Source organism: Dermacentor variabilis, chromosome 3 (assembly GCF_050947875.1).
Source record: "Dermacentor variabilis isolate Ectoservices chromosome 3, ASM5094787v1, whole genome shotgun sequence".
NCBI classification, from domain to species: domain Eukaryota; kingdom Metazoa; phylum Arthropoda; class Arachnida; order Ixodida; family Ixodidae; genus Dermacentor; species Dermacentor variabilis.
In genome coordinates this window covers 15,116,228-15,139,991 of record NC_134570.1, presented here as the reverse complement: position 1 = coordinate 15,139,991, position 23,764 = coordinate 15,116,228, and the positions used below count along the sequence as shown (strand labels likewise).

At 47.3% G+C, this 23,764-nt stretch overlaps 1 protein-coding gene across 1 annotated transcript in view; it reads left to right on the top strand.

The window, feature by feature from the left end:
• Nucleotides 1-22,868, top strand: part of LOC142575176 (receptor-transporting protein 4-like) — a 120,081-nt gene extending 97,213 nt beyond the window's left edge. The window contains exons 2-4 of the mRNA XM_075684268.1: nt 17,230-17,380; nt 17,458-17,625; nt 19,024-22,868. Coding sequence (XP_075540383.1) covers nt 17,230-17,380; nt 17,458-17,625; nt 19,024-19,179 — 475 coding nt within the window. The 3' untranslated portion in view covers nt 19,180-22,868. The remainder of the gene's footprint in view (nt 1-17,229; nt 17,381-17,457; nt 17,626-19,023) is intronic.
• Nucleotides 22,869-23,764: the final 896 nt, after the last annotated feature.

The window sequence follows — 23,764 nt, the reverse complement described above, 5'->3', positions numbered from 1 at the left end:
TCTTTTGCGCTGTTCGACGCCCCACGCAGACATGCGCCACTCAGCCCAATTCGGCAAACTGTCGTGACAGAAAGTTTGTGGACCATGGGGGTAAAAAAAAAAGAAAAGCAAAGAAAAACAAAGAACAGCTAGAGTGTACGATCATGAGATCTACGGTGTTCGGTCATCGGTCGTCTTCCGCTACTACGGGATTATTTTTTTCTGTTCTCCGGATCGTTCGACAAAATAATTAAACAAATTTTTAATTTATAAGTTCAGGACATGGATTACGATGGGAAAACAATTATTGCATCGTAAAACAGCCCATTGATTTGTTCCCATCGCGCCATGTCCTGCATAATTATTTTTTTCACGCTTAACTCGTAGCGCGCGAAATCCGAAAGGTGCATCGTGACCGCGCGCCCGCGACGCCAGTGGTCCCCAGAAGCGGTTTGAAGCAACTCAGTCGGCGGCCGTCGTGGAAGTGGCTCGCTGATCGCGATCAACGCGTGGCGATCCGGGCAGCGAGCGGAGTCGGCGGAGTGATTTCCGTCAGATCACACGTGAGACCACTTTCGTCGGCGGCGGCATCGAGGCACCCTTTGAAACCACTGCCTTCGCGGCGCCGCGAAATCGCGATGCACCTTTCGGAATGCGCGCTATAATCGGGCAAAGCGTGGAGAACATAATTACGCAGGGCATAGCGCCTTGGGCCGCAATAACAGTTTCCCCATTGGAAGCCATGCACAGAGTTCTAAAATGAGAAACTTGTTTATTTATATTATCTAATTGGTCGGATTATTCGCACACAATCTCTGTCTTGCTGGAAGGAGAAGGGTGGTGACCGAGCACAATAAGTCGCATAATCGTATATTCCCCACATCTTTTCTTAAATTTTATAGCTGAGTATAGAGGGTCATCGAAGGTTGACTATCAGTAATCTTAGTGGACAGGCTATGCTAATCTTGAAAATATTGAAGATTTCACCCAATTCGAAATATTCGTAATCGAGTTAAAAAGCTCAATCGAGACAGTATCGAAATTGAGCGCGTCAGATGGGAACGTCCCGTCAAGAATTAAGTGCGCGGTGATCGAAGCGACACCCCGACCCGACGCACAGCCGCACATGCTTGCCGTACACTGCCGCCACGACTGGCCGAGACGTTCGGTTTCAAACTCAGTCCGTGCGCTTGTCGTGACGGGGCTGTCGGACGGAAAGTCTGATACGATAGCGGGGCCGCCTTTTCCGAGCTCGGTTTCGGTATTGCCTGGATTTACTGTTGTAATTCGATTACAAATATCTCGAATTAGGCGCAACTTTCAAGATTTAAAAAATTCGCCTAAGATTACGGTGCTCCCTAATGCGAATTTTGAGCGCAGCTGTTTGTGTGTTTTGAATTCGCGATACATTGTGACAAAGAATCTGATTCTGAACGGCAGGGTCTGTATTCATTAGTTCCTCTCGGCGGTGGCGGCGCAGGCGAAGTAGTGCATGCGCAGTAAGTCTGAAGCCCACGCGAGCGCTTTGTTGCCATATATATATATATATATATATATATCGGTGGACGCGCTCGCCGCATGCCTTGTCGACGCCGTGGAGCCCGTCCCGTGCGGCACTCCGCTTTCCTCCTCATGCTTCCGTTGCACCCTCCTCCTCCCGCTATTTCCGCCGTCTTTCATCCCCGGCTGCGCTCCACGTTCGCTCTTTAGTCCTTTGCTGTGCTCGTTCGCTCGGTTAGGCCGACGCAGGAACGGGCTCTTAAAGGGACACTAAAGGTTACTATTAAGTGAACGTGGACTGTTGAAATACCATCCCAGAAACCTCGAAACGCTTGTTTCGTGCCAAGGAGAGACTTATTTTAAGAGAAAATGCGCTCTGAAGCTTCCCCGTACCTCTAGCGCAGTTCAAATCGCCCGCCCTCCGATCGAGGAGTACTGACATCATGGTCTCATAGTGACGTTGCGCCATCGGTGAGTAGAACGGCGTCCGCAGACGGCGCTACGGCTTTTCTGCGCAAAACACAAACGCGCGGCCAGAAACAGAGCCAAGACAGAGCCGACAGCAGAGCGAAAGCGGGAGTATGGTGGCAAGCGGAAGGAGAAACGCGCACCATAAGCTGGTACTTTATTCTATGACGCAAACTTCGACGCTCGTCACAATGGACCCTGACAACGACAGATTGGCTCGCGATGCTGGGCTCAACTTCAGCGATTTGAGCACTGACGAGCGCGACCTGCTGCTGAGGACTCGCGCTGCCGGCGTCGTTGCGTACTACGACGGCGGCCTCGACACCGGCTCTCCGGAGCGGGAAAGCAACGAGGGCTTCCCACGACACACGCACGCACGCGTCAGCGAACTTTCCACAATTTCATTCTTTCCTTCCCTCCTCTCTCTCCCTGTGATCTTTGCTTTCCCCTTTCCCATTCCCCCGGTGTAGGGTAGCCAACCGGACGTTATTCTGGTTAACCTCCCTGCCTTCTTCTTTTCTCTTTCCTCCCACGACATCACATGGACGTGGTATTCTCACTGCTTGTTCGAAATGAAAGTTTCGCGAGCAAGCGGAACCCGCACAGCACGACGCGATAACGAAACTACTGAAAATACAAAGCGTGCGCGGCGCAGAGTCGAGCGAAAACGAAACCTTTCGACCACCCATACTACTGAAGGGTAACGTCAAAATGTTATTTTTTCTTAGAATCGAATAGACGTAGACAAGTAGCATTTTCTTCCGTCTTATAATCGAATAAAATGATATTTTAATATGGGTAGTTGAGTATTAGTAACACAAATTATGAGGAGTACTTTCGTCATCGGGCTAGTACCGCAATGTCGCTGGGAGGTCTCACATCGTGTCATGCATTTACCTCAATTTCTCGGTTACTAAAGCTCTGTTCGCGATTAGATTGACGCCTTAGACGTTCTAGAACATTGCTCTACCCCTTTAACTTGACTATCTGGTAACCTTTAGTGTCCCTTTAAGAGCTGCGCTCTAAAAGTAAGAGTGTCATAAAATGTGGCTGACTTCAAGTTCGTCATTTAAGCAACTGCCGCTAAGGCACAAATAAAAAAAGTTGAATTGAAGAATGTTTCTTCATTAGCCTTCTGAAGCTCACGCTATTAGCGGCGAAGTACGTCCACCTCGGCTATAGGAACTCCTCCGCAAAAACGCCATGTTTGCTGCGCTTATAGCCCTTTCATAAAAGATCGGTGTTCTCTAAAAAAATGGCCTCCAATCAAAGCTGTGAAGGTGGTTGGCCAGCGAAGTTGTGGTACGTAGCTTGAACTGGATCCAGCCGAGCCTGAGCACGACGCCGTTGTTCATATTGACGTTGCTGTTCCTTTCGTCACGTCGCTCCTCGTATTCGCGGTGCTCTTCAGGCGTCCTAACTGTACGTGGCTTGCTTTGGGCAGGAACCGGAGCAGTTTTTTCAATCGAGATCTTTCTTCGTCAGCTGGTAACTGGCCTTTAGAATTTCGTGTTGGAATGGCGGAAGAAATAGAGAAAAGGACCATTATTCAAGGCGTATTTAAGGCGTAAAGCGCGCGACGTTGAGAGTTCGTGTTGCTGAAACACGACGCAAGCACGCGGTGTACTCAAACACGCGCGTAATCACCAAAGTTTCAGGTGCTGACAGCGTGAAAGTGTGTGTGCGTGGTTTCGTAGGTTCATTTACGTACCTGCAGGATACTTTTGTTCGGCCGGCGCGTGAGAGATTCCGGCTGTGTGCGTTCAGCAATGCCGGGCAACAGGGCCGTTTTTTTCATTGCGGGGTGCTTTGGTAACCGTGACGATATATTTTTTTTTTTCAAGTACTGCTCCACGAGGGCGCATGTAATGGCTAACGGAGGCCTCTGAAGAGCACGTGACGTTAAATAATGCAGGCGTCGCAGGGAGGGTTCGCATACAAAATTGGCAGTCCGCGATCTTATACCCTCTTGGCATGCACAGGCTTCGGCGAGCCCCATCCAGCCCTGGTTCTAGCTTTGGTGTTCCCGTTGCCACTTTGGTGCCCTGGAGACGCCGTCAGTAATACGAAATAATGACAAGTTGTTACAACTAGTAAATAAAATTTATTGAAGAAATACAATCGCGCCGAGGCGCCAACTTCTAAAGCAGCGCTAGCACGCCCGCGCGAGTATTATGAAACGCCAACGAGGAATTTACCGGCCCACGTACGACTCTACGATCAAAGTGCACGTTAAACATCTCCAGGCGAGCTAGATAAAGTTATCCGGAGCCATCCACTACGACCTCCATTCTAGCCTTAGTCGCTTTGGAACGTTAAAAACGTTAATCACCACAAACCAAATCAATACATGCGGGCGTACATTCGAAGCTAAAAGACTGCATCGTAAGTCATAGTGAGCCTTGCAAGAGCGTCGAGAATGTGCTAACTTCTGGTGGAGCTCAAAACACACCCGGAATAAAGGAGCTTTTATGTCACAGGCCAGCTGCAGATGCGTGCATTTTACCGCAAGACGCGACGACATGAAAGAGAGCACATTCGAAAAAAAAAGTCAAACAACGCGCTAAAAACCACGCAGAGCATGAACACACAATTTTTCGAAACGGAAGGCGTGAACTAGGCTCAAAATAAGAGGTTGTGTGTAGCCGTGGCCCTTACTTCACTAAGCCGTGCGTTCTTTGCCACTTCCTCGAAGTCAGCCCGCCCGATCCTGCGAATCCACACTTCTTTTTGCGTTGCGCCCGCCGGACGGCAAAGCAAACAGCTTTTTGCCCTCGCTGTGTCTGTTGCGGCAACCGAAGGCGCAACAGCATGGCATCGCAATTAAGTTCTCGGCCCTACACATTCTATTACGCTAACGCACTCCGCCAGTCCGCCTGCCGTACTTTCGTCGCGCAGGCCCAACAATGGAGGTCGGCGCGCGCTGGAAAGAAAAAATATACAAAAGCGCGGCGCTTGCTTCCACGTGACACAGATTGGCCAATGGGGGAGCGGAGGAGGCTGGGGCGGCAGGAGGCGTGGAGGAGAACGCGCCAGGACGAGCGGGGTGGCGGAAAGATCTAAGAATGGCGCTACTTTTGAAAAATTGAGGGGTTTTAGACGGTGCGCTCCCTTGGCGCCATCTCGAAGCGGTCGGCGCAAGTCTTGCGCGGCACTACGCTTTTCTTATCACCGCTGCGCTCTGCGTTCGCTGTCAGCTTCGCTGTGCTCGTCCGCTCGGTTACGCCGAGGGACAACGCCGACGCTTGCCGCAGGAAAGGGTGCCTGAGAGCTGCGCTCTAAAGGCAGTCGAACAGTCACACTTATTTGTCTTAAGGCCAGAATACATGGAGCGAATGTGCGACGAATAGTCGGCGTTCGACGCCCGGCGGCGTACGCGCGACGCGCGGCGGCGGAGAAAACGTCGTTCGCCGCCGATCCAGCCGGCGCAGAAAAGTTCGTCGGGCGGCGACGATACCGGAAGCGGCAAACGAGCGGCGCCCCAAAGCGAGCCAATCAGGTCTCACTATCTGCCCCGACTTCCGGCTAGGCTTCCCCGCGTATCCCGATCCCGCTCTATCGTTCACGCCGGTCTCTCGCTTTTCGTATTCATGGCATCCAGAGTGGCGCGGCTGGAATTTAACAAGTTAATAACAGCCATGGTTAGACAAGCTCACGTGCGCTACTTTCGGGTCCGCTTGCTTCGGCCGCGCGCGCGTTGAGCCACAGAACAGAGCCGCGGAGTTGGAGGAGCCGAAAGTTGTTTACCCGCCCAGTGTTGCCACAACGCATAGCATCGCCGCTTTCTTTAAACTACATCGGCACATGAATGTCTCAAACACATAAAAAAGACTAGAACTCATTTCTAAACAAAATTTTACGCGTTTTTAGAGTGCTCCGTACTTCAAAAGCGATAATAATTGTCGTTAAAGTTTTTTTTTTTGTCAAGTGTTTCACGACAGCGCACTTGCCTCGTCTAGCCACACTGATAACAACGCAGCGACTCGCCGGCGGCGGCCGGCCTGTCTTGGCTCCATCAGCTCCATGTAGCGCAGCCCGACGAACATACGGCGTCGCGCCGCGGCAGATTTTCTGCCGCCCGAACTTCGTCGTGAAAGTTCGCTCCATGTATTCTGGCCTTTAGTCGGTCCTCTTTCGCCGGCGCGCTTTTGTTTGTTTGTTCGGTTGGTTGTTTGAGATGAAAATAAAGAAAGAAGTATATCGCTGTTATTTAAGCAGTTATTGAAACATTGAAATACTAAGAATAATTTGCGCATATATTGCGCCAGGTAATGATTTGTTAAAAAATGAAGACAAAGCAGAGAAACGAAAGCGAAGTGCCCCACGTGCTCCAGGCAGCACGCCGATTCGGGATCTTTTGTGGCTGTTGCTTGGACGCAGCCGGTGCGGGAAACGAAGGAGGTATACGTCAACGTCCCGGCCTCTAATAAGTCGAGGAACAGTCGCTCTCTGCAGTCGGGTTCGTCTTCACGGAAGTCTAGACCGCGAATATTTCATTATCGTGGAACGTGAAAAGTGCGTCACGAACACGTGCGTGTGTGTAATCGTGGCGTTCGTCTTCAAAGTTTCCGTTAATTAGGCTCGCACGAAGGCAGTCAGAATCCTGGTGCGCGTACGCGCATTTTTTTTTTTTTTTTTTTTAAACAGCGTCGTTCCCGAAAGAGGGAAACCTTTCTTGTTCGCCACCGCGAGCTGTGCGACGGGACGTCGGATCACCGTTGGCGAGCTTCTCTGCCCCTGGTTTGCCGCGACACCGTCCCCTCTCGGTTCTTACCAGACGTCGCAGTGATGCTCCAGCAGTGCAGAAACGTCGAAAGCTCGGGCCCGGTCACAATAGTCAGATAGTTGCCGTGCTGTGTCTCAGCACATACACCGCAGTTCAGGCGCGTGACGACGCATCGGTGACACTGCGCACTCGCTGGGGATCGCGGAGCGTGCCGAGTCGACAGCGCAAGGGAAACATTGAAGGGCCTCGCATTGTTTCCTCCACACACGTCAACGTGCGGCTCTCCGTGCGGACTGAAGCGGAAAACACGCAGGCGCTCACGACGGCTCGTTTGTGTGACCGAAGTGGCGAATCGTAGCAGAGCGGCACGCATTTATGCGGTGTGTACTGCGTTCGTGCATCGCGGTAGCTACAAGCTGCGCGCCCAGTTGACACCGTGCACGTTCTACAAGCACGATGTGGGTCAGAGAAGCCCTTTGAGTCCGCGTCCGTTGCCGCTCTTGAGGAAGGAAGACGCATTGACGCTGTTCTGGCTGCTTCTCAGGTCGTCCCTTGACACGACCATTCTGCCTCAGTTTGTCATTCGCACATATGTATTTTATTTTTCTGTGCATCTAGGCAAAGGGCGGCTCTAATGTGCGACAAAATGGTTGGACACGTCTGGCTCATTTTATACACGCAGCTTGGAGCTACTATATTAAGTTTTTCCAACGGACGGCATCCGTAGTTTACGCGACCAAAGCTGAAGAAGCCTCGCTGTCACGCCGTCGTTCTCCGGCCGATTGGGTCACCTGAGTTTCCCGCCGAGCACTTATTTGACGTTCTCCGGTATTTTGCCATCACGGACCGATACACTACGATCTCCCTTCCTCCATTTCTTTTCCTATTGCCGAAGTCGTTCCTTGAAGCATTAATATCCAACTGAACGCCGCTGAGCGGTCCTTCTAGTTCTGCGCCGTGAGTAATGTTTGCGTCCGCCCGCCGTGTAGTGGGAGAGTTGACGACGACGACGCTGGATTTCGCTGCCTGCCTTTTCGCTCGTTTTGCTGCGTTCTTACGCCCCCATGCTTCGCCTGCGATGCACTGGCGTGGACGGCCTCGTTTCGCTACTGCCGAGGTTGCGGCCGCCGACGATGTAGATGCTTTCTCTGTGGTAGAAGCTTAGACCCCATAGCGGTACGTGCTGCCCGAGCCAGCAAGCACAAGTCAGCGTCACGAGCGCGCGTGGCATTTGACGCTTTCGCATGATTAAATAAAAACTGGTAGTAGCGCCCGAAAGAGAATAATTAAAAGAGACAGCAAAGTTGCGCTGAAGGAGCCTCAGAACGCTGGCGTGAAAATAAGCAACGCCAGTGCCGTCGCACCTTGGTGATGCGCGATGTGGGACGATTGGGCGGGCGCGAATGCCCGTTACGCTCAGACCAGCGTATGTCGCCACCACGACCGGCTTTATCCCGGTCGTGGCCGCCACGATGTGGTGGGCAACCATAAAACAAAGAACCAACGTTCATGTTTGCGCGCGCGCGACGCTCGTGCCAGCCAGTGTTGCCAACTGAGTGTGCCGTATTGTCCCTAGATTGATGCAAAAAAATCCCTAGATTGCGAGACGACGCTGTGCTTCATGGGGCTGCCTACCTTTGGTGTGCTTCTGTTCACATCTTTATCATCATCAGCAGCAGCAGCATCCTGGTTACGCCCACTGCATGCAGGCAAAGGCCTTTCCCATACTTCTCCAACTACCCCGGTCATTTACTAATTGTGGCCATGTTGTCCCTGCAAACTTCTTAATCTCATCCGCCCACCTAACTTTCTGCCGCCCCCTGCTACGCTTCCCTTCCCTTGGAATCCAGTCTGTAACCCTTTACGACTATCGGTTATCTTCCCTCCTCATTACATGTCCTGCTCATGCCCATTTCTTTTTCTTGATTTCAACTAAGATATCGTTTACCCGCGTTTGTTGCCTCACCCAATCTGCTCTTTTCTTATCCCTTAACGTCACACCCATCATTCTTCTTTCCATAGCTCGTTGCGTCGTCCTCAATTTAACTAGAACCCTTTTCGTAAGCCTTCAGGTTTCTGCCCCGTAGGTGAGTGCTGGTAAGACACAGCTGTTACACACTTTTATCTTGAGGGATAATGGCAACCTGCTGTTCATGATCTGAGAATGCTTGTTAAACGTACCCCAGCCCATTCTTATTCTTCTGATTATTTCAGTCTCATGATCCGGATCCGCGGTCACTACCTGTCCTAAGTAGATGTATTCCTTACCACTTCAAGTGCCTCGCTACCTATCGCAAACTGCTGTTCTCTTCTGAGACTTTTAAACATTACTTTAATTTTCTGCAGATTAATTTTTAGACCCACCCTTCGGCTTTGCCTCTCCAGGTCAGTGAGCATGCATTGCAGTTGGTACTCTGAGTTACTAAGCAAAGGCAGTATCATCAGCGAATCGCAATTTACTAAGGTATTCTCCATTAACTCTTATCCCCAATTCTTCCCAGTCTCTGAATACCTCCTGTAAACACGCTGTGAATAGCATTGGAGAGATCGTATCTCCCTGCCTGACGCCTTTCTTTATTGGGATTTTGTTGCTTCATGTCGTCGCATCTTTATATGTCGTGTTGAATGGTAAAGTAAATTGGGCTTTTTTTTCTTTTACTCAGCTCACCTTGCTTCCCCGCCCGTTCTAGATTCTAGTTCTAGAAATCATCTAGATTTCTCGAATTGGGTCCTCACAAAAGCCGATGAGTCACCGGATTTTTTGAGCAACATCCTGTGCACAGATGAAGCCAATTTTCCCAGAAACGCCTAGGTAAATTTGCCTAATGCACGCTATTGGAGGGACTCAAATCCACACTAGGTAAAGCGCAATCGGCACCAATAGCAGTGGTCACTCATCTTATTCTATCACACAGTGAACTGGACAGCGTTACGTGAACGAAATCCTTGAAAGAGTGCTAGATGAGTTTCTCAACGAAGTCCCATTGTTACATCTTCCACTTCTGTCGTATCAGCAAAATGGGGCACCTGCACACAGCAGCAGCTGAGCACGAAACTGGTTGGATGCGACTTTTCATGCGCAATAGATTGGAAGGCACGGGCCTGTAATTTGGCCGGCTAGGTCACCTGACCTCTCTCCACTGGATTTCTTTCTTCGGGGTTATGTGAAAGATCGTGCTTACATGATCGAGACGGACGTCAGATTATCTCAAGACAAGGATAACGGATGTCTGCCGTAGAATTCCGGGGTCGGTCATCAAGAAAGCCACTGAAGATGTGATAAGACTGACGCAGCACTGCGTTGCTGCAAAAGAAGACCTAATCGAATACGTCCTCTGGTAGTAGCTGGTGTTCAACGGAGCTTATGAATTCATAAATAATAAAGGCACACTGAAATCTGATGGTCTTTTTTTTTTTGTGCAGGCTACTGATTGTCAATTTGGCTCATTTAGAAGTGGTATATTTACTTTCTTGAACGCATCGGTTTTGCTTTTTCTCTACGCGTCGGTCGCTTCCCGGTTTCTTTATTTCGCTTTTATTTTTCGACATGAACCTGTTCTTGCAGCGCGTATACGCGTAGTGCGCGCCGATGGACGCGCCACTGGTGGCGGCCTTGCGCATAACACATGGGAGACGAGCCAACCGCGCGCCGTAGTTTGCTGTGTCGTTGATAGTGCTTCTCTGTCTTACTCACGTTTTCAGAGCAAAATAGGCAACACCCTTCGCACGTGGGGGGTGGCCAAAGCTTCAAGGAGCGTCGAAGAAGAATTGTTGCCCGGTGGGGGACTCAAATACCGGCGGAAAAGTGCCGGCGATACAGTTCTAATCATTCCCTGAAAGCCTCATCAGTGGGAGCAACGGTAGCAATGGATCGTCGCTTCGGCGGGAAATTTCTTGTTCTCATCCTTTCCTTTGTCGCTTCGGTGTTTCTTTTTTTTTTTACACTCGATCGTAGTTAGACGCCTAAGCAACGAATTTCGTCTGCAGTGCAGCATGAGGTTTAAAGGCATTTCGCTAAAGTTCGGAATGCCGTTTGCCGCTTACATTGTTTTCCGCTTCATTATCGCGTTGGGCTAGCTAGGTAGCACGACTGCACGAGCGCATTGTGTTGTATGTTAAAGCTACAAAAGTTTGCAAGAATTGGAATTGTTAGTTTTATGTGACCCGGTAAATCCTCGCACCAGCTGTCGTGCACTTCTTGTTTTTACATCTATTTTATGCGTGGCTTCGCACATGTTTAACTGTTGCTAGTTGCTTCATGCGTAACTCTTGTTGATTCTTTTGAGCTGCGAGGTTTTCACCCTGCCTAGTTTGTAAAAGGTATAAATCACGCTGTGTCTTATCGGAATGATACCAAGGAAGTGCTTCGTTAACAGCTTTATTCTTTTCGCCCGAGGGCATCTTAGATATTGTGGTTTTTTGGGAAATGTGTTTAGAAAATAGGTATTTCAGGGCGAGAATTGCTAATAGTTGCTGCATATGGTATTTTTGTTCAATTTTTCGCTGAAAAGTTCGCGTCACGTTTGGGAAGTCATCACTCCTCGATGCTGTCTGAGCAGACTTGACATGCCGAGTGATTTGTTTGTTTCACAACGTAGTCGCTTCTTTCATGTGAATTTTGTACTCAGCTGAATTATTTCTTATTATGCTTATGCCGCAGAGGACTAAACCCGGCCTTGCCGCCAGCGCTCACCTACTTTGACTGTCTGCCTTTAAGTATATCATGTGGCACCTCTCTCTAGTAACATTTCAAAAAAGTACTGAAAAGTTATTCAGACTTTAGCTTTGTACGTTTCCAAGCAGCTCCCTTGGGGAACATAAAATTGCAAAAGCTGCAGCGGGAACGGCAGTTCATCGGCGGTACAGCGCTAACACGCGCTCTTATTAACCCGTGCGTTTGGTGACTTCGTTGTCTAGTGTACGCGTTTCCATCAATAAATTCGCAATTACTCTTCTTGAGGCGACTTTGACTGCACTTATTTGGTGATGTCACATGTATTCATCGGCAGAAAAATCAAAACGGAATATGCAGACATCGCACCGTGCGGATTTGATATAACTTTGCACTAACGAAGGGTGCTTATTATTGAGGCACAGAAGCTGCATTACGGCAAGGGTAGAATTTAAAAAAAAAACACGATCGAGACATCGCATTAGTCAACAAAATTTATCGGCTAGTGAACATGATCTCCGCTTCATGTAAATGGCGTTCACGGCGTTTGTCTGCGGGACACACCTTGCACGTATGTGGACCATGTTGTCCCAAACACCGGTAACATCGTGTTCATATCCGCTCGCACAGAGGTCAGCTTCTTCCCTACAGCTGTCACCGCAGAAGCAGCAGCCTGGCACCCGAACAAAGGAGAAATCGCAGCCGCGAACTTCAGCCATCCTTGCTGCAAAGGGTTGTCGTCTGCTACTGCTCCCGCGCGTACTGTTGGAAGCGTCCGCTAGGTGGCTTTCAGTGGCGCCTCTATAGGCGGTGCACGAGGCATATACACTTTTATGAAAAAATAAAACGGTCACTTTAATTTGGATTTGGTCCCAAGCAAGTTTCTGGCGCAAAATATAAAGGCTTTAGCGAAATATACCTTCGCGCGCACTCTTTCGTTGCCGTGCCAGCAATGCCGGGATTTTTTTTTAGCTCAGTGGCTATGGTATCGGGCTGCTGAGCACGAGGTCGCGGGATCGAATCCCGGCCGCGGCAGCCGCATTTCGATGGGGGCGAAATGCGAAAACATCCGTATACTTAGATTTAGATGCACGTTAAAGAACCCCAGGTAGTCGAAATTTCCCGAGTCCTCCACTACGGCGTGCCTCATAATCAGAAAGTGGTTTTGGCACGTAAAACCCCATAATTCAATTTTTAATGCCGGGATTTTGAATCATTCTATGCCCATTAAATTGCGTTTCGCATTTCGTGCGTGGTCAGAGCGGCGCTTCGGCCGCGTTATCAAGGGGCTTTTGTTATCAATGTGATCAGACGGCCTTGAGAGACGGATAATAAGTGTGACGTAGAAATGAGAGGAAGGAAAAGAACATGCGACACGAGCTTCTCGGATCGTCTCTTCTGTGACACTCGTGCACAACGCGACAGCATTAAGGGCCCATCGACGCCCGCGCGTCGCTCGGCGAATCATTCTGAACCACAACCGCGCAGGCCCTCCACGTGGCGCATACCTTGTGTTACATTCTCTACAAAGTTACTCCTCGGAATTTTGAGAATGACAGCTCATTAACAAGTGTCACGAAACAAAACACCCATAGCGCATGCCTTTTATGCTTCTGTTACGTGGCCGCGTCTCAAGCACGTCCCGACGTGGCGTCATCCGCGTGCGAGACGACGACGGCGGCAGCACCGAGAAACTCGTCCACCACTCCTCCAAGGATTTCGTCTACGTAACGCTGTGCAGTCATTGTGTGATCAAAAAAGATGAGACTCATCATAGCACCATCGTAAATTCCGAACGGCACATTGAACGACCACTGGTACCGATGCCGAGTGCGCTTTATACCCAGTGTGGATTGGAGTCATTCCAATAGTGTGCATTATGCAAAGTTACCTGGCCGTTTCTGCAAAATTGGCTTCACCTGTACACACGATGTTGCTCAAAAAGTCTTGTGTTTCATTGGCTTTTGTGAGGACCCAATTCGAGAAATCTATAGACGATTCTACAGGTGCCTGTCTTCTAAGCATTGGTGCTGGTTAAGGTGGTACGGGTGAAAGGCCGTCGTTTAGAATCCACTAAACTGATTACTCCGAAATTGGTGCCTGGGCGGCCACATCCCACAAGCTAGCATGAGAGTTTGAGGCCATAAATGCTAGATCATACGTGTGTATATAGGACTCAAAGATGGAGTCCTCCGCCGCTCTTTCTGGAAGCTGCCGGTTCGTCTCAGCTTCTCATAATTTCTGGTGATAGTCGACGCGTTTGGTCTACCGCCACACCTCCATAACTGATATATATTTGCGGCCTTCCTTTTGTTCCCATTTGTAGCACCCAAGGCAAGGGTCATGTTTTCATTCTGCTCATTAGAAAGACATGGCGACTGGGACGAAACAAAAGGCACCCTTAAACCTTTGCACTGACGTTGTCAATTCGCTTTCGCGGCGATAAGTCTTGAGGCAAAAAAAAAAAAAAGCACATCCACGCACTTAGTCTGTGTTAATACAAAGCTATCACAGCTTGTTTCCAACTGGCACCAAACGCGATGTGTTACTTCGGCCGGGCGCGGCAGATCACGTGGTATTTTTTATATTTCGCCGGGTTTATTTAACAGTCGGAAAAAAATAGTACGCAATTAGTACGTCGCTGAATATACCGCAATTAGATGTCCCTTGGCTGTACGTACAAATGTCTCATTGACACTTCGATAATTAGGCTAGTACACCTCGAGTTAGATAATTAATTACAATTACCGAATTAAATCGCAGTAATAAAAAGATACTGGCAGCTACTCCACTTTACCGGAAACATTATGTACTAGGTTCTCTTCGAGTAGAGCAATTGCTCTTTTTAATATCTTCGTGCACGCTAGTTAATTGGGACATCCTGTATATATTTATGACCTTTGCGTGCAAGCAACGATGGTTCCATCCCTAATAAATGTTGTTATTAGAAGAGTTTTCTCTTCTCATGAGTTGTTAGCATTGCTTACTGGAAAGAGGAGCAATACTGAGGCACATGTCATTCACGTGCATTTCGTACGCTGTTGATGAAAGACTGCCGAAAGGTTCAGTGAAGTCTGCAGATTTATTTCAGGGTCAAAAAAACACGCAAAGCAATTTGAAGTGAGGTAACATAAGGCAACATATTGATTCTCTAGGCATAGGCTATCTATACCATTAGAAATAATTTTAATTTGCTACCTCCTTGTCTTTCAGAAATATAATAAACTTTGTCCTTTGTATATATTTAAATATATTACGTATGTGCATGGTGTTTACCATGGAAATTTAAAACAATGTTGAAGTGAGTAAATACGGATGAGGCAGCCGCTGCTCGTGCTTCTAATGCGCGTGTCCTGCTACTGCCAGGATTTGCAGAAATAAAGCGAAAGTATGAATAAAAACCCGTGCACGTCCGCGCCAACAATGATGTAGCAAGCTATTAATCGCAATAAAATTTTTAGAGGTAGCTTTAGCTCGGGCCCAACTCCGACGCGGTCTATTCAAATACATGTAAAACGCAAAAACGTTTTTCTGAGATAACCACTGGACCAATTTTAATAAAATCTGTTGCATTTGAAAGAGAAAGTTAAATTTTAGTGACTGCAGGAAGCGGAATGTCGATTGGGATCCTGAATATAATTAAGAAGGTTTTCGAAAATTCGAAAGTTTGAAAAAAATAGAAGCACGAAGTTTCCAAATTGATAGCTCTGCATCAAGAACAGATATCGCGGTTCTGTAAACGGCATCCATTAGACCATTGAAAGCGGACAAATTTAGTATGTCATTTTATATCTTAAGTGAATTTGTTACATTGTGTACAAATGTTCTGCAAAAGCTGTATTTCCATATTACTAAATTCTTTTTTTAGATTCATGTGTAACATATCAATTTTGTCCGCTTTAGATGTACTCTAAATTACGGCTGCCTCGTATGGGGGACAACTTCAGCCACAAATATTCAAAAGCTGTTTGTTATCCAGAAGAAATTTCTTCGTGTCATTTGTAATAAGCCTCGTGATTTTCATTCCGCTCCTCTTTTCAGCGCGCTTAAAACCCTTAAATTGCCTGCCCTAATAAACCTGCGCTTGTTGACAACCTACAGGAGATATGAGAAAAATATTGGTGCCCTCAGCTCTCTCGCTAATCTCACAAAACGAGAAACCCCCTACACAACTCGAGCTCCTGAGACTTGGTGTGTTCCTCAACTTCGGACTAATTATGGCCAGCAAATGTTATGCTACTGGCTGCCCAGTCTACTCAATGATCTTACCAGATGCAATATCGATGTGTTGACTTGTTCCGCGAAAAATCTGCGTGATATGTTCCTCCAATCTTGACTGTGTACCGTTGTACTTAGTGATCTTTTGCCCTTAGTGCTTTTGCTCTTCTCTCTTTTCTTTCCTTCCTTTCTTCTCTTTTTTTTCCCCCCTTACCGTTTCCCACCTGCCCTGCTGCTGCCATTGTAAACGGAACGTGGGGCCAGTCAAGCTGCTTCTCCGCAGCTTTTTTCCCCTTGTTTTTCCGCCACAACCATGTACCTCCTTGCTTGTGGAAACAAATAAATAATTGTGATATCATTTTTCATTACCAAGTTACAGCGTTGTAAACTTAATAATTTCGTGTTCTGAAATTGTTTTTTTATTTTTGCCACATTTTAATAAATGATTGACGACTTAAATAAGAAATTCGATACCAACAATCACTAGATTTAAAATTTTTCTTTTAAATGCAACAGACCACGCCAAATTCGGTGCAGTGGTTGCCGAGGAAAACGAATTCTCCTTTACATGTATTCAGATAGAAGCACCCGAGCTAAAGCTTCCTCTTAAGTGAGAAGGTCGAGGGAAGTCAAAAGAAACCTCAAATGATGTGGGTGATAAAACTGTGGTGCGTGTGTGTGTGAGGGGGTGTACGCTTCGGCGCATCGCCAAGGAGGGGACTCGCCCCCCCCCCCCCCTTTCCCCGTAGTAGGCGCCTATGACTATGGTGACAAAAAGAACTATGGTGACAAAAATATAAAAAGATTGTGCTACTTTTGTGGCTACCTCGGTTTCGCTTCACCCCCCCCCCCCCCCCAGCTTACCTCAACTGACAAATGCAATACGTCGGGAATTAGGCCGGTAACGTAATGGTGCAATGTAGTTAGTCACAACTATGTGTCAACGTCAACCGTGTTCGTTTCTTTCGATTTATATGAAAAAATGCCGCTTCCCATTCATGTAGTACGTCCACTGCAAATGGTTCACGTCTCTCTTCCTCTCGTTTGTAAGACGCGCCTTTTATGGCCATAGAGGGGCCCCGCGGCACCTGAACTACCTCAAGGCACCCTGCCGTTCCCTTTGGCCACGTTATGAAACATTGCCCTGCTCGGCGGCGCAGCCGACCTATTAACGTCTGCATGCCCACAGAAGAAATCGCAAAATGCGGCAAAGCTCGGATGCTTCGCGGTCGAGTCAAGCGCAGTGTGGAATTAATAATCTTGCTCGTGGAATTTATTCCAAAGCGGAGTGTTGCCTCCAATGATGCTCAAGCCACGAAAGATTTGTATGTTTTTGCTAACACCGCCTTTCGAAAGCTTGTGGCCAGCGCGAGGACATGCTAGAGTGTGCGCATAGGTGTCGCTGCTGACAAACAGCCGCAAAGGCAAATTGCATTTCGTATTTTTAGTACACCTGCAGGAATATCGCGAGAAGCTGAAGCATTTGGTTTCTTTGTACATCTTATGCTCCCAAAAATGTGTTGTGCCTTGGCCTTGCATAAAGTGATCACTTCGCAGAACCCTTCCCATAGCAGACGTCGAGGTACACAAAATGACGTTGAGACACCAACTCGAGAGGGATTCCGCGTGGGGAGGAGACTGTGACAGCGCCCTTTGTCGTACGCAGTGGCATGGAGCAAGTGTGGCAGGCCGAGTTCCAGAAGCTGTTCTCGCAGTACGTGCCCCAGACGTGGTACCTGCTGCCGGTCGTGCAGCGCCCCATCGGCGTCAACTGGCAGACGTTCGTCGACTCGGCCAAAGTGCGCTTCTGCTGCGAGGTGCGCGCGCCAACACTGATAGCGCCCTCCTGCGGCTGGGTAGGCACCTTAACGACGCGCTGCTCACTGCCGCGCAGGAATGCGGCCACGGCTGGACGTCCATGAAGGGGCGCATCTCGTTCTGGTTCCTGCTGACGAGCCACGGCGAGGGCCTGGTCACCTTCAAGCTGTACGGCCAGCAGTGCGACAAGTGCAAGGTGGGCCGCTATGAGCCGGCCATGTGGTACCCGGAGGAAGTGGTCAAGGTCAGCCCTCAATTAGTACATGCCACGAAGCGTGGGTGCTGATGTGCTGCCATTTTGGGTGGAAGAAGCACGCGTATTTACTCGAGGGGCAGATATACAGAAGGAAAGGCAAGAAGCTTAGCTATGGCGGCGCCTCGGTTGGTTATGTTACGCGTGGGAAAGGGCGAATAAAGATAACAAGGAAGAGCGCGCAGAAGCTTTGCGCTTCAGAGAATCGCCGCATGTACACTTAATTGTCAGCAGAGTAAACATGAGCACTGACCGCTGCGTAGAACGGCGGACGCGTGTCACTAGTAGTCAGCTGACATGCGTGCTCTCGTTATAACGTTTCCCATCGCGGTGCTTCTTTCGTGTCTCCACACGAAAGTCACTTCAGGCGACACCAGAAGGGTTCTTTTCTGTACGACTTTGCTGCCGCGCGGAAAAGCAATGGAAAACGAGAAGGGGCAGCCAGTGAAGCAGGAGATGGTGCACTGCGTGGAAAAGGGCGTTGCACCCACCTGCCAACCCATTGATATCCAACCTTCCAAAAAGAAATCCGACTTCGCAATTTTCTTCACGGTGTTACAGTGCCTAAACAAAAAAGAACAATGCAAAAATACATTTATTTATATTTAGTTAGTTAGTTAGTTAGTTAGTTAGTTAGTTAGTTAGTTAGTTAGTTAGTTAGTTAGTTAGTTAGTTAGTTAGTTAGTTAGTTAGTTAGTTAGTTAGCTGGTTAGTTGTTATAGTTGGCCTATAGTGGGCAGAAACATCGCGAAGACCTCAGATCTCTAGATGCTCACGGTGGTTTTAGAATTTTGCAGTGCTTAGAACTAAGAAGGAGGCTTTACATAAAAATACACCGCGAGATGAGCCCACGGACGCCAGAGAAGTGCGGAGGTTGAAGTTGGCATGACGACGTCGGGCTTGGGTACAGTGAACTAGAAATAGTTCTAGTTCACTGGTAGCCTTGGGCACAGAACTAGTCGCGCTAACAGGGGTGCGCGCATTAGGCGGCAACTAACTATTTGCCCAAGATGTCTTCCATGTCACGTCGAAGGAGCGGCGAGGCCGTACTAGGGAAGAACTGGAGCGACAGCGTGTGATGACAGAGTTGACGCTGTCTTTGGTGCGTGCTTACTAAAGCTAAATTTCTGCTACGGGTTGCTTGAAGTACTCCTGATTTTTATTTTTCTCATACAGCATGCAAAGGAAGTGCGTCAGGAAACAATTAAGAAAGCCTTGTGCAACGTTTTTTCTTCACGGGATGGCACGGTGATAGACATACAACAGGAAGCTATTGCGTACTTTAACAATCGTCTTCATGAGTGGTTTCTATCCCAATTTTCCCCTTCCTTCTGCCGCGTCATACGCATGCAGCGGTGTCACTGCAAGCACTTGACTGGGCGCTCGCAGGTGCTGGTGAACATCTACAACCGGGTGGGCCAAGTTTACTACGGCTTCCAGCAGCCGCCCATCCACAAGAACCGGCGGCCGGGAAAGCCGCGAAACCCGCACAACGCCGAACTGTGCCAGGCCTGCAAGGACGGTGTCTGCTCCGAACGGAGGTGATTGCGACGCAGCACGAAAGGCGACCCAGCGGAGACCACGGCGCATGACGGGGCTCTTCGATCACACCTGTTGCGAAACTCAATATTGGACCCACGGCTCATGAACGGCCGCGCTGATTGGACCATTAGTTGAAAACGTAGTCGCGAAGCTTAGTTGAAGAAGCTATGGGGCAAGCACGATACGCAGATGGTTGTGGTTGCGCTTAGATTCAAAGCATTCAAAGCGATAAATGTCAATTATAGGGCATGCTGCTAGCCCTCAACGTATTGGTCACAATCCGTGGCCGAATTCTGAAGTGCGGTTTCGCTAGAGCACGGGTGTTAGTGAATATAATTTTGCCGAGGTTGAGAAATTCAGACCCACGAGCGCTGGCTTTTCGATCACAGCCAAGCATCGGTCGCACACACGTCAACGTGAGCCACACGATGGGGCGTTCCTAAACGAATATAAGCTTGCTGCAAGGCAGGTGCGCACTTCCCTTATCGATAGTATTCGCGAACAATTTGTCAAAAACGCGCACCTCACGTACACTCACCTTCCATACGAGGCGTTGGACCACGACTATCACATTTGCGTCAGACTCCTATAAAGATTATGTAAAAGCCCAATGGGGAAGACATTTCCACAGGGATGAATGGAAAGAAAAAAGAAAGTGCTCGAGCAGCTCTATAAACAATTTATTAACGGTACATGCGGTTAGTAAAGCAGAGCTCTGCTTTTCCTTATAGCTGTTCAAAGTGTCTCCCCAATCATGTTGTACCAACAAGCCCATCTCTCTTCTCACAGAAGAGTGCTGCGAAGCAGGAATCGCCAGCATGAATGTATCAAAGCGGCAATATGCATAATTACGCACCAAACCAGTTTCCTTCTTTTTTCTTTTCAACCATATGCCAATGGTCAGATAATGCCGAATTATATTGCCTATTTGTTTCTCTCTGGATATTTGTTCTGTCTGCTGGTCACTATAAATGCTGTCCAGCAGGTTGCTTTATAACTATGCAATTTGACATATGTTTCCAAAGGATGGGGCAGTTAACGTGAAGCAGGACAAAGATCACTCAACGCCCTTTTTCATTAACTACTGCTAACACAACAAGGTCAAAATATGTTTTTGACTGGCTCCTGATTTGGCTCGACGCGATTGCTACAACAGAGGTACCAGTGCTTTCGACCCCGCAATCATAAGTCAAGTTTCCTGTGGGAATCTGTTCATAAATGCTTGCTGGCAGGTTGCTGTCTACCAGGACTGTTCTATGAACATGTCGCATATTTCTTGTTCCTTTTTCGTTAACTACTGATAACACGACATGGCCAAAAATCTGTTTTCAACTGGCTCCTGATTTGGCTCGACGCGATTGCTACTACAGGTACCAGTGCTTTCGACCCCACAATCACTGGTCAAGTTTCTTGCCGGAATCTGTTCATAAATGCTTGCTGGCAGAATGCTATCTACCAGGACTGTTCTATGAACATTTCGCATATTTTTGTTCTTTTGAAAGAAAAATTTCGAGTTAAGGAAATTTGCAATTTAATGAAGTTTTTTGCTGCAAGTGCAATGTCAATGCATTAAAGTTGGACATTTATAGCCAACTTTTAAGTAATATATCAGTTTCATCAAAACTGGACACCTTGATTCATGCAGTTACAGCATTGATGTGTTTTTATTGAGAGTTTAAACTTTAGGCTTTTTCTTTGTCTTTCGGCTAGTTTTGGTAAAAAATAAGATTGAGTGCGTAATAAGAAACCTTCACCAAACAACCACTAGAATTTAACTTTCGCTATTAAGTGCAACAAATTATATTAAAGACACAGTGGTTACCCAAAACCAACATTATCTATAAACGTTGCTCAAGACGGGCATTTCTGCAATTCACAATTATTTGAGTAGGTGGGTTCATGCAATGTCGCCTCTTAACACTCTTCAGGAAATGAAAAGCCGCGTGCCTTCTTATGTTGATGCATTACCTCTAGTGCATCCGACTGTGTGAATATGCCAAAACGATAAATGGGAGCCATAGCCTTTCTCACACCTGTCAGCCCTTACACCCAGTTTCCTTTTTTGTAAAGTAAAACTTTACTCCTGCCACACAAACACACACAAGAAAAAAGAAGCTTGCACCTGCACTGGTGATTAAGTGACACTAATGGTGAAAAACTGAAAACGTCTAACTATGATGCTCAAGGTAGAATGCATGCGTGTTAAAATTACGATTTCCCTGAGGCATGCACTTTGCCTGCAGTCACCATGACTTGCAGTAAAGTGGATTGAGAGAGAGAACCTGATTTGCTGTCCAGTACCAAGTAAACAAAACACTGCTTGCATTTGGACAACCCCTACCAAGCATAACTACAGGCTTCGTATAACATATTAAAACTAGTACAACTGTCATTAGAGTGCTCAGGAGTTTGTGCCGTCTTGAATTTACAGTGACAGCATACTTCTACGCCATAATATTTAGGACTATCATAATGTTGTTTTCAAGCTTGAATCTTTACCAAGGTACCGTTTCATGCCATACCGCAGTGCATGGCATGCTGCAGTGCATTTCATGCAGTGCATAAATAATTTGAGAAATATGAAGGGCCAACTTGCCCATTTGTTCTATTTCATAAAGAAGTATGGCCACACATTTCTGAGCACAAACTAGAGGTAGTGAGAGAGAGAACGACTATTTAAAGCAAGCCCTAGTCCGAGTCCAAAGAGGGAGTGATGCTGAAGCAATAAAAGAAATCAAGTTTTCAGAAAGCTGAGAGTTGAAACAAACTTTGTCAACAATCTCGATACTAACAGTCTGGGCAGCAGCAGTAAATATAAAAATTCTTGAGGAACATCTCACTGTTGAGGAACAACTAGCATTCTTACAAGTGCTTACCTCAGTTGTTTTTATTATGTGCTCACAGCATGGTGGAACACTACTTTTGAGTACACCTTGCATGACTGTTAGCAATTTTTGTAAAGGTATGGGAACTATTTTGTTTTTCCTGCCTTGCTTCATTTTGATGACTGCTCAACAAGCAACCTATAGTTGTAAGCGATATAATAGTGATGTAGAATGTTTACTGAAAGGTGATAACGATAAATAAAGCAGTAATCCTCCTGCTGTTAATATTCAAAGCAAATTTCTTAATAAATTTGATGCAATAGAAGACTCACTTTGTGTCCAAAGAACATAAGTATGTACACACTATGCTTGCTTTTCCAGAACCGTTTCCCTAGTTGCCAATATGTTTATATTAGCACCAATGTTGTTGCTTGTTACAAGTAGTTTCTTCTTAAAGCTACATTTCTAAATGAACAAGTGCCTGCTTGTTGTCTTTCTCATGTTTACAACATTACGGTAAACACTAGCGAATGCTATTCATGCATGCCTTATTACTGTGGTCAAGTGTTGGGCTGATGCATAACCTCAAGTAACATGCCTACCCATTTACGAGTGTTTAGCAATGCACATAGCTTTTGCCACAAAGTGCACCAGCAATCTCAATTGCTCTTTCTGTTCCTGACTGTGTTTACATCAGCTGTGATGCACCTTTTTTTTGCTTGTTTTATCATAACAATGTCGCTTGCCTGTTGTTGTTCTATTGATGTCAATTGTTGAAAACTTCAATTCCAAGTTATGTGTACAGTAGCATACTTGTGTATGCTCAAAACATACTGTGCTGTGCAATAAACTAATTCTGCGACATTATGTTTCTTCACTCTGTACCTTCAGACTTTTCTGGCTGCAATGAATGCACCTTTATGCAGCCGATTGCGAAACGTTTACATGTGAACATTTTTGCACACAAAAGAACACCACATTAAAATCAGCGTGTATATGCCATCACAGTTTCCTAGATAATCACTACTGCAACCTTGGCACAAATAACCCAAGTGTATTTACTATGTTGTGGGCCATGCCATGTATTCCTAATCATCATCATCAGTGGCAGCAGTCCGTTTTATCACAGAACACCTACATAAAGTTTTATGTCCACTGCAGGACGAAGGCCTCTCCCTGTGATCTCCAATTACCCCTGTCCTGTGCCAGCCGATTCCAACTAGCACCCGCGAATTTCCTGATTTCATCGCTCCACCTAGTCTTCTGCTGTCATCGACTGTGTTTCCCTTTTCTTGGTACCCATTCTGTAAACCTAATGGTCCAGCGGTTACCCAACTGGCACATTACATCACCAGCCCAGCTCCATTTTTTTCTCTTGGTGTCAAGTACAATATCGTCTATACCCGTTTGCTCTCTGATCCAAACCGCTCTCTTTCTGTGTCTTAACATTACGCCTAGCAATCTTCATTCCATCACTCTTTGCGCGGTCCTTAACTTGTTGTCAAGCTTCTTTGTCAGTCTCCAAGTCCTTGCCCTATATGTCAGCACTGGTAAAATGCAGTGATTGTACACCTTCCTTTTCAATAATAATGGTAAGCTTCCAGTCAGGAGCTGACAATTTCTGCCATATGCGATCCAACCTATTTTTATTCTTCTATGAATTTCCTTCTCATGATCAGGGTTCCCTGTGATTAATTGACCTAGGCAAATGTACTCCTGCACAGACTCTAGAAGCTGACTGGCGATCTTGAACTCTTGTTCCC